Below are 11,055 nucleotides of genomic sequence, written 5' to 3'. Positions count from 1 at the left end.
TTTTCCGGCTTCCAATCACTGCTGCCGGCAATAAGCATAGTGTGCCCTGTTCTGATGAATGGTTTGTAAAATCAAGGGGGGATCTTTGAAAACCATATAGTCTTTACAATGGGTGTGGGTGCCCACACAGTGGGCCTTGAGTACCGCCTCTGGCACCCGTCCCATAGGTTCCCCACCACTAGACATAGGGTGTTTACAATCCTGGTGTGTATACAACATTATGCTTGAATCTTGTATCTGTTTTCACTTATATTCGCAGTTTACTGGGGTTTTTTTTTTGTCTCCACAGATTCCTTGCAACTGGGAACTCATTTGCATCACTGCATTTTGAGTTTCTGTTAGGAGCCTCGACAATCTCGAGTATTGTACGACACACTTGCCATGTCATGTGGCAGCAACTCCGAGAGACGGTGATGCCGCAGCCCAAGGTGGAGGATTGGCTTCGGATCGCAGAGGGTTTCCAAGATTCCGCGCAGTTTCCTAACTGCATCGGGGCAATGGATGGCAAGCACATCCGTGTGAAGAAGCCGCCCCACTCAGGGAGCCGTTTCTTCAATTATAAACAGTTTTTCTCGGTAGTGCTGATGGCTGTTGCTGACAGTAACTACCGGTTTATAATGGTAGATATCGGGGCCTATGGAAGTACTGCGGATGCTCGCATCTTTAGTGCTTCTAGAATGGGTGAGCGGCTTCGTGCCAACCAGCTTGCCCTGCCCGAGTCCAGAAGACTGCCCGGATATGCAGGTCCGCCGGCGCCATTTGTCATCGTGGCGGATGAAGGGTTTGCATTGACTCCACATGTTATGCGGCCCTTTCCAAAGCGTGGTTTGGATGTCAGGAGGCGTATCTTCAACTACCGGTTGACTCGTGCCCGTCGGTATGTGGAGTGCGCTTTCGGAATACTCTCTAGCAAGTGGAGGGTGTTTTTGTCATCCATACAGATGGCTCCGGAGAATGCTACCCTGGTGATTCAAGCTTGTGTTGTTCTCCACAATTTCACCAGGATTCACGAGGCTTCCTCTTCTGTTGACATGGAAGATCTTCCTACGACTTCAGATTTGGATTTGGAAAGGACCCTGCATAGACGACCTGGGACTGCAGGCATTGCAGTTCGGGAACTCTATGCAGACTACTTCTCAAGTCCAGAGGGGTCCGTGCCGTGGCAGAGGGATGCTATTCGTGGCAGTTTTTGAAATCTTCTGGGCTCTTTAGTTTTTTGTTATTTTCTAGATAGATTCCTGAAATTTAGGATTGTAGTTGAGTGTAGGGACTCGCAAGATAATGAGGACCCTTGACGTGGGCTTGCGGGCTGAGATTTTTTGGACCGCACACATTTAAATATGCATCTAACGTGATAGATTTGATGTTTTGGTCTAAATCTAAATAGACTTTAACATCTTTTCCTTTTTTTTTAGTGTAGTCCAAAAAATTTTCTAATACCTCATCATGACCATATCCCCAAATAAAGATGTTGCTCACCCAAATAAAGTGTTGCTTAGTGCGGAAAAGTGTGTGGTGTTTCTTTTTTCAATTGAAATGGGTCAAAGTAAATGTTTTATGTAGCGTGCACACTAAAAAAACAGTCGACTACTTTTTGGCTCAAACAACATTTATGTTTAAGATTGAGCCAAACTTAATAAACAGGAAGCCAATGGCCCCAACATTTTAAGGACAAACATATAAAGTTCTTGAAAACAAAACATTAAACTGTCTTACAAATTCAGAAGGTCCTGAGTAAAAGATCCTGTTGGAAACGTGGACCGTGGCCTGATATTGGCCTGTTGAGGTAACCCAGATGCGAAACTGCCCGGGTAAAGGGGCTGACCCACTTGATGCATTGGGCCCTGGGGGAGTCCATAGTGGGGTTGTGGGTGGTATCCTGGACCTTGTGCTGCTTGTGGCGCACCTTCAAATGGCCCGGCACTTTGCTGCTGTTGCGCATTCTCCAGGTCCACTTTCATGGCATTAAGCTTTCCTAGAAGGTCCCCATGGTTAGGAATAGCAAACATTTTTAGAACTACAGCTAAGGACGCAAGGCACTCATGGTGCTCTAAAGGAGTGACATGCCTCAATAGCTGTCCTAAGCCCCGTAATGTCTTCTCCTCAACTCCTTCACTCCTCCTCTGGGCCAGAAATTCTATGAGGCGGGCATCAATAGCCTCCCGACTCTCTGGCACAGAGGTAGAGGGAGGGAGTTGGCGGCGCCGTCTGGGCTGGGTCTGGACCACCCGTGGTGGACTGCAAGGTGGTACGGGTTCCTCGGCCAGCGTGGAGTCCTCAGGGTCCTCAGCCGGTGTTGGCGACGGAGTTCCCTGGGGAGAAAATCTTGCAGGGGGTTCACTGGCCGACGTGTCGGAATCTTGTGAGGGATCCAGACTGTCCACAGTACTGTATTTAAAAAAAAAAAAAAAAAAAACACATTAGGTCATTTGATTTCAACATTACAAAAGCACATAGATTTCATTCTGTGCAAAGCAACCGTGCAAATACAATATATATATACGGAGTGGCAGCATACCATCAGAGATTTGAAATTACACAACGACTAACTGCTTCAATGTGAAATGTGGAAATCCCTTTTGAATGGCATTTGGATCTATTAATGGGATAAGTCTTGTAAAGGCCTATTGTTTCGGAAATGGGCAAACATTGTTTGCTGCTTGGAGCTGTCCAGCCTCTGAAGAGGAGTCCTCATTCAAGGACCAAAACCAGTGCTGAAAATGAGGCCAAATCATCTGTATGTGCCCCGCTACCAACATGTAAAGATACAAATTGTCATTTGAACCTAGTAGAACCTCATTTTCAGAGAAACAACATGTACCAGGCCACACTTGACCATTGTGAGAGTACTAGTTGTAATCGTGCTGCTCTTGCGTAGTTGCAACCTCAGCTTCACACTTTAGCCTAGGATGTGGTGATTGACAGTTCATAGGAGCAATGTAAGGAAACCATGTGGGGTTTGGTGCAAAACCATTTCAGCTATATAAATTACTATCCCAGTACATAAAGGGTACACATTTCCCTAACATTCCAAAATGTGAGAATATGTCGTTATGGGACAAATCTCATGCCGCCCAAAAAGTTGGGAAAAAAAAACCCTACTCCGGGCTCCCATTAAAACGGGTGGGTTTTGGAAAGCTTTTTTAACCATTGGGGTGTGACTAGGAGCCGACATACACGATGAACTACTGTATGAGGAAATAATTCGTGCAGTGCGCAAGTGTCATCTGTATTTGCTTTTCTGGTTCAAAGTGGAATCATCTATGTTCCAGGAGGGAACAAAAATTGCTTCAACACAAACAAAACAGAGAAAGGAGCCGCCATCTGCACACTTCACGTGTCGTCTCATCATTCATCTCATAAGCGGTTGCCCCTGGTTTGACTACACCACTAAAATGATGTAGGCAACCAACACAAGGCATGGACAAACTGTTGCCCTCCAGCTGATGCCCAACTACAACTCCAAGCAGGACCGAGTAGCTTTCAGCTATTCTATCATGCTGGGAGTTTCAGTTGTTAAAGAGCTGGATGTAGTCAGTTTTGACATGGCTGCCCTACAGAAAGTATAGGTCTTCAATAGAACATCAAAACTGTATCCATTAGTTTCAGAAACACTTTAGCTTGCCTTAAAAAAACGTAAGTGTGAAAATATGACACCGTTTGAAAAGAACGTAAAAAATACTTACGGCCTCAGTTCCATTACTGGCCGCAGAAACTGTAACTGGGCCGTATAAATATAGGCCCGTTTGGTCGATGAGCCCTCCCCACTCCGGCCTTTGCTGGTCAGCTCCCGCCGGAACTGGTCCCGGCAGCTCGCCCAGCGGGTTTTCGTTTGTTTCACTGTTTAAAAATGACATAGAAGACAATTGTGAGGTAAAAAATTAAGAAAGGGGAAAAATAGACGCCACATTAAAAAACCATGTACAGGCCTTTAGGCAAAAGGAGGCTGGACCACCCTGAAAACACTATTGTCACCTCTGGGACATTCAAACTATATATTAGGGCCACACAGAGGGCAAGGACAGCACAACTACAGTGATAACACTTACCTAATGCGGCCCGGCCTCGGCTATCAGCCTTGGCCCATTCACTTCGCCGCATGCTCCGTGCCACTTTCTCCCACGAAGCGTCTTTTTTCAGTCTGTCACTATAGGCATTTTGCCGGGTATCCCACAGCTCGGGCCTCTCCTGGACGAGACTAATCAATTTTTCTACATCCCAGCGAGGCATGGTGGATGAGATTATTAATCCTCCTGAAATGGCTGCTTCTCCTCACACAAGCTGTTTACCACAGATGTCTAGAAATTTGCATATCCTGTCACCTAAAACTTCCTGTCTTTTTTTTTTTCAATTTATTGCCACAAGTTTGGCTAGACAATTTGCCCATGCCATAAGAAGAAATAAAACAGGCGCGGAGCGGGCGCGGACGCGGATGACAAACGGGTGTGCAACCGCGTTTTTCACGGCCCCATTCACTTGAATGGGGCCGCGACCCGTTAGCCGTGAAAAAAATAGGACAGGTTATATTTTTTGACGGGCAAGAAACACGGGTCACGGACGCGGGTGACAAAACGGTGCAGTAGCCGAGTTTTCAACGGACCCATTGAAAGTCAATGGGACCGCAGAAAAAAACGTTACACGGGCCAACGGCCACGGGTGCACACAACGGTCGTGTGCAGGAGGCCTTACCCAGTGTTTAACCATTTAGTATGTACGGGTGACTTGCATTATTCCTTCCCATGTGCATAACCTTACATTTGTCCGTGTTAAACCTCATCTGCCACTTATCTGCCCAAGCCTCCAATCTATCCAGATCCCTCTGTAGTAGTATACTGTCCTCATCACTGTTAATTACTTTACACAGTTTAGTGTCATCTGCGAAAATTTATATTTTACTATGCAAGCCTTCTACAAGATCATTAATAAATATATTGAAGAGAATAGGGCCCAATACTGACCCCTGAGGTACTCCACTAGTGACAGTGACCCAATCTGAGTATTTACCATTAATAACCACCCTCTGTTTTCTATCATTGAGCCAGTTACTTACCCACATACAGACATTTTCTCCCAGTCCGAGCATTCTCATTTTATATACTAACCTTTTATGTGGTACAGCTGTACCGCAGAGGTCAGTGATTGGCCCATGCACAAGGCTGTACTATGGATTATGAATTAACTGTATTGTAAAGATTCATAATATGACAGATTTATACTGCTACAGTGCACACCGTACCTCCTTTTTAATATGGAGGCAAAAACTGTTTTATTTCCCCCCAAATTCATACTCTGTGGGGAAAGTATGTGACATGTTCCATTGTATGCTGTAATACAGAGGGAATACTTGTAACCTACAGTGGCACACAGCAAGCAAATGGCTCCATAATACAGACACACGGGGCTCGGTGTGCCTCTGGAAGGGGTCCCTGCATGCCGCTCGGATTTGTTATATGCACGGGTCACTGAGCTTTCCAGAACTTTTAATATGGCATAGCAACAAAGGTTTGGGAATGGGTGGGAATCTGAGTGCTGAGACTCCACTGATCACTAGAATAGGTGAGAAGCGCTCACATAGCATACCTTTTTATCCTTTGTCATGCACAAAAATCTATTCAAATATGTACAAACGCGCACATATTCATAGTTATAGAAAAAACAATACTTAACCTTTTACTATTTGTTTTATACACTGTAGCAATTGCAGAAACACATAGTGAATCACAACACCGCCATCTAGTGACAGATTCCTGAAGTGCAACTGGGTGAAAACTATTGTTTCAGAATATTAAGGGCCCAGTTGAAGAATCTGTGACTGTGTTTTCTGACACTTTTCTAGCTAAAACTGCCCTACCCCACTTTATCGACCTGGTGCTGTAGAGGTGGGGATTTAAAGGGAAAGTTTAGGTAGTTTTGATAATTTAACACATTTTTAACAGCTCCATAAAGGCTGGGTTCATATCGTCATTTATTTTTCCGTTCTTCTGATCCATCAGAAGAACACAATTTTTTTTTAAAAACTGATCCTGTATTTCAAGCATCCATTATGCTAAATTGGCATCCGTTTTAGCCATTTCCGTCTGGGATTCATTATTTTTGACAGAAAAAAAAGTCCAGTATGTAAAATGGATGCCAAATGTGCATAACTGAGCTTAAAGGATGCTTAAGGTACAGGATCCATATTTTTTTTCCGGATCAGAAGAACAGAAAAATAAGCGGTGATGTAAACCTAGCCTTATCCTGACAGGAGCATCTCACCTGGCCCTGTGCATCAAGGTGAGAGAGGGACTGACAGAGGAAGCAGGAGGAGCAACTGTGCACAAAGTGAGGTGGCCCCGCCCTCAGTGCACTTAACTGCTCAGGTGCATATAAATAGATGCACTTTTTCTCTAGAATGAAGGAACAGATCACCAAGTGAAAGTTATCGTTACATTCAGCTGACCTAGCCCTACAAGACATTGTGCCTGGTTTATCAAGACTGGCATCTGCTACGCTACTTGATGGGGCCTACACTGCAGGGGCCATGTAGTTTATGAAAAAGCCATCTTCATCACTGTCACCAGAAGGAGATTTAAAGGCGTTGTCCCACAAAAAATATTCTACAGTTTTCAAACCCATACCTGGATCTGAATATTTTTGCAATTTCATGAGTTAGGCCTCTTTCACACTACTGTATGGCTATTTCAGTGTTTCATAGAACTTTTTATTTTTTGTCACAAGTTAGCGGAAAATTATGATATTTTTTTTTCCTTACAAAGTCTTATATACCACTAACTTGCGACAAAAAATAAAAAATTCTAGGAACTCGCCATGCCCCTCACGGAATACCTTGGGGTGTCTTCTTTCCAAAATGGGGTCACTTGTGGCGTAGTTATACTGCCCTGGCAATTTAGGGGCCCAGATGTGTGAGAAGAACTTTGCAATCAAAATGTGTAAAAAATGGCCTGTGAAATCCGAAAGGTGCACTTTGGAATATGTGCCCCTTTGCCCACCTTGGCTGCAAAAAAGTGTCATACATCTGGTATCGCCGTACTCAGGAGAAGTTGGGGAATGTGTTTTGGGGTGTCATTTTACATATAACCATGCTGGGTGAGAGAAATAATTTGGCAAAAGACAACTTTTCCAATTTTTTTATACAAAGTTGGCATTTGACCAAGATATTTTTCTCACCCAGCATAGGTATATGTAAAATGACACCCCAAAACACATTCCCCAACTTCTCCCGAGTACGGCGATACCAGATGTGTGACACTTTTTTGCAGCCAAGGTGGGCAAAGGGGCACATATTCCAAAGTGCACCTTCTGGATTTCGCAGGCCATTTTTTTACACATTTTGATTGCAAAGTACTTCTCACACATTAGGGCCCCTAAATTGCCAGGGCAGTATAACTACGCCACAAGTGACCCCATTTTGGAAAGAAGACACCCCAAGGTATTCCGTGAGGGGCATGGCGAGTTCCTAGAATTTTTTATTTTTTGTCACAAGTTAGCGGAAAATGATGATTTTTTTTTCTTTTTTCCTTACAAAGTCTCATATTCCACTAACTTACGACCAAAAATAAAAAATTCTAGGAACTCGCCATGCCCCTCACGGAATACCTTGGGGTGTCTTCTTTCCAAAATGGGGTCACTTGTGGGGTAGTTATACTGCCCTGGCATTCTAGGGGCCCTAATGTGTGGTAAGTAGTTTAAAATCAAAATGTGTAAAAAATGGCCTGTGAAATCCGAAAGGTGCTCTTTGGAATGTGTGCCACTTTGCCCACCTAGGCGGCAAAAAAGTGTCACACATCTGGTATCGCCGTACTCAGGAGAAGTTGGGGAATGTGTTTTGGGGTGTCATTTTACATATACCCATGCTGGGTGAGAGAAATATCTTGGCAAAAGACAACTTTTCCAATTCTTTTATACAAAGTTGGCATTTGACCAAGATATTTATCTCACCCAGCATGGGTATATGTAAAATGACACCCCAAAACACATTCCCCAACTTCTCCTGAGTACGGCGATACCACATGTGTGACACTTTTTTGCAGCCTAGATGCGCAAAGGGGCCCAAATTCCCTTTAGGAGGGCATTTTTAGACATTTGGATCCCAGACTTCTTCTCACGCTTTAGGGCCCCTAAAAAGCCAGGGCAGTATAAATACCCCACATGTGACCCCATTTTGCAAAGAATACACCCCAAGGTATTCAATAAGGGGCATGGCGAGTTCATAGAAATTTTTTTTTTGGGCACAAGTTAGCGGAAATTGATTTTTTATTTTTTTTTCTCACAAAGTCTCCCTTTCCGCTAACTTGGGACAAAAATGTCAATCTTTCATGGACTCAATATGCCCCTCACGAAATACCTTGGGGTGTCTTCTTTCCGAAATGGGGTCACATGTGGGGTATTTATACTGCCCTGGCATTTTAGGGGCCCTAAAGCGTGAGAAGAAGTCTGGAATATAAATGTCTAAAAAATGTTACGCATTTGGATTCCGTGAGGGGTATGGTGAGTTCATGTGAGATTTTATTTTTTGACACAAGTTAGTGGAATATGAGACTTTGTAAGAAACTAACTTGGGCCAAAAAAATGTCTGAATGAAGCCTTACAGGGGGGGTGATCAATGACAGGGGGGTGATCACCCATATAGACTCCCTGATCACCCCCCTGTCATTGATCACCCCCCTGTAAGGCTCCATTCAGACGTCCGTATGATTTTTACGGATCCACGGATACGTGAATCGGATCCGCAAAACACATACGGAAGTCTGAATGGAGCCTTACAGGGGGGTGATCAATGACAGAGGGGTGATTACCCATATAGACTCCCTGATCACCCCCGTCATTGATCACCCCCCTGTAAGGCTCCATTCAGACGTCCGTATGATTTTTACGGATCCACTGATACATGGATCGGATCCGCAAAACACATACGGACGTCTGAATGGAGCCTTACAGGGGGGTGATCAATGACAGGGGGGTGATCAATGACAGGGAAGTGATCAGGAAGTCTATATGCGTGATCACCCCCTTGTCATTGATCACCCCCCTGTAAGGCTCCATTCAGACGTCCGTATGTGTTTTGCGGATCCGATCCATGTATCAGTGGATCCGTAAAAATCATACGGACGTCTGAATGGAGCCTTACAGGGGGGTGATCAATGACAGGGGGGTGATCAATGACAGGGGGGTGATCAGGGAATCTATATGGGTGATCACCTCCCTGTCATTGATCACCCCCCTGTAAGGCTCCATTCAGACGTTCATATGTGTTTTGCGGATCCGATCCATGTATCAGTGGATCTGTAAAAATCATAGGGACGTCTGAATGGAGCCTTACAGGGGAGTGATCAATGACAGGGGGGTGATCAATGACAGGGAAGTGATCAGGAAGTCTATATGCGTGATCACCCCCTTGTCATTGATCACCCCCCTGTAAGGCTCCATTCAGACGTCCGTATGCGTTTTGCGGATCCGATCCATGTATCAGTGGATCCGTAAAAATCATACGGACGTCTGAATGGAGCCTTACAGGGGGGTGATCAATGACAGGGGGGTGATCAGGGAATCTATATGGGTGATCACCTCCCTGTCATTGATCACCCCCCTGTAAGGCTCCATTCAGACGTCCGTATGCGTTTTGTGGATCCGATCCATGTATCAGTGGATCCGTAAAAATCATACGGACGTCTGAATGGAGCCTTAAGGGGGGTGATCAATGACAGGGGGGTGATCAGGGAATCTATATGGGTGATCACCCCCCTGTCATTGATCACCCCCCTGTAAGGCTCCATTCAGACGTCCGTATGTGTTTTGCGGATCCGATCCATGTATCGGTGGATCCGTAAAAATCATACGGACGTCTGAATGGAGCCTTACAGGGGGGTGATCAATGACAGGGGGGTGATCAATGACAGGGAAGTGATCAGGAAGTCTATATGTGTGATCACCCCCTTGTCATTGATCACCCCCCTGTAAGGCTCCATTCAGACGTCCGTATGCGTTTTGCGGATCCGATCCATGTATCCGTAAAAATCATACGGACGTCTAAAATGGAGCCTTACGGGGGGGGATCAATGACAGGGGGGTGATCAGGGAGTGTATATGAGGTGATCACCCCCCTGTAAGGCTCCATTCAGACGTCCGTATGTGTTTTGCGGATCCGATCCATGTATCGGTGGATCCGTAAAAATCATACGGACGTCTGAATGGAGCCTTACAGGGGGGTGATCAATGACAGGGGGGTGATCAATGACAGGGAAGTGATCAGGAAGTCTATATGCGTGATCACCCCCTTGTCATTGATCACCCCCCTGTAAGGCTCAATTCAGAAGTCCATATGCGTTTTGCGGATCCGATCCGTGGAGCCGTAAAAATCATACGGACCTCTGAATGGAGCCTTACAGGGGGGGTGATCAATGACAGGGGGGTGATCAATGACAGGGAAGTGATCAGGGAGTCTATATGGGGTGATCAGGGGTGATCAGTGGTTCATAAAGGGTTAATAAGTGACGGGGGGGGGTGTAGTGTAGTGTAGTGTAGTGGTGTTTGGTGCGACTTTACTGAGCTGCCTGTGTCCTCTGGTGGTCGATCCAAACAAAAGGGACCACCAGAGGACCAGGTAGCAGGTATATTAGACGCTGTTATCAAAACAGCGTCTAATATACCTGTTAGGGGTTAAAAAAATCACATCTCCAGCCTGCCAGCAAGCGATCGCCACTGGCAGGCTGGAGATCCACTCGCTTACCTTCCGTTCCTGTGAGCGCGCGCGCCTGTGTGCGCGCGTTCACAGGAAATCTCGGCTATCGCGAGATGACGCACGGATGCGTCCAGGAGGAGTAAATCAACCACCTCCCGGACGCATCCGTGCGTTAGGCGGTCGGGAGGTGGTTAAGGACAAAAATTGCATGGCTATGAAATTCACAATGAATTTTGGGGGTTCACGGCTAGAATTTCTGGACGTTTCTGTCGTGGTTTGTGATGGAGAGTTGGTCACAGAGGGGCATTGCAAGCCCACGGCGACCAACTATTTACTACACCACGACAGCTTTCACCCATATGCCGTGAAGAAATCTG

General features: G+C 45.6%; 1 protein-coding gene across 1 annotated transcript; it reads right to left on the bottom strand.

Moving 5' to 3' along the window:
* Window positions 1–1,712: 1,712 nt before the first annotated feature.
* LOC122925873 lies at window positions 1,713–4,230 on the bottom strand. The gene is made up of 3 exons (XM_044277222.1): window positions 4,050–4,230; window positions 3,687–3,840; window positions 1,713–2,388 (listed from the first exon to the last, which is right to left on the bottom strand). Exons 1-3 carry the CDS (start codon window positions 4,228–4,230, stop codon window positions 1,713–1,715), a joined length of 1,011 nt encoding a protein of 336 aa, XP_044133157.1.
* Window positions 4,231–11,055: the final 6,825 nt, after the last annotated feature.

The sequence above is a fragment of the Bufo gargarizans genome, chromosome 2 (assembly GCF_014858855.1).
Source record: "Bufo gargarizans isolate SCDJY-AF-19 chromosome 2, ASM1485885v1, whole genome shotgun sequence".
In the NCBI taxonomy this organism is placed as follows: Eukaryota; Metazoa; Chordata; class Amphibia; order Anura; family Bufonidae; genus Bufo; species Bufo gargarizans.
The sequence above is the reverse complement of the archived record's forward strand: the minus strand, read 5'-3'. Positions and strand labels throughout refer to the sequence as shown.

Coding starts and splice junctions, on each gene's coding strand:
- LOC122925873 (XM_044277222.1), bottom strand. CDS start 4,230: ATGCCTCGCTGGGATGTAGAAAAATTGATTAGTCTCGTCCAGGAGAGG. Junction 3,841..4,049: donor CCGAGGCCGGGCCGCATTAG/GTAAGTGTTATC, acceptor ATTTTTAAACAG/TGAAACAAACGAAAACCCGC. Junction 2,389..3,686: donor CCAGTAATGGAACTGAGGCC/GTAAGTATTTTT, acceptor TTTTAAATACAG/TACTGTGGACAGTCTGGATC.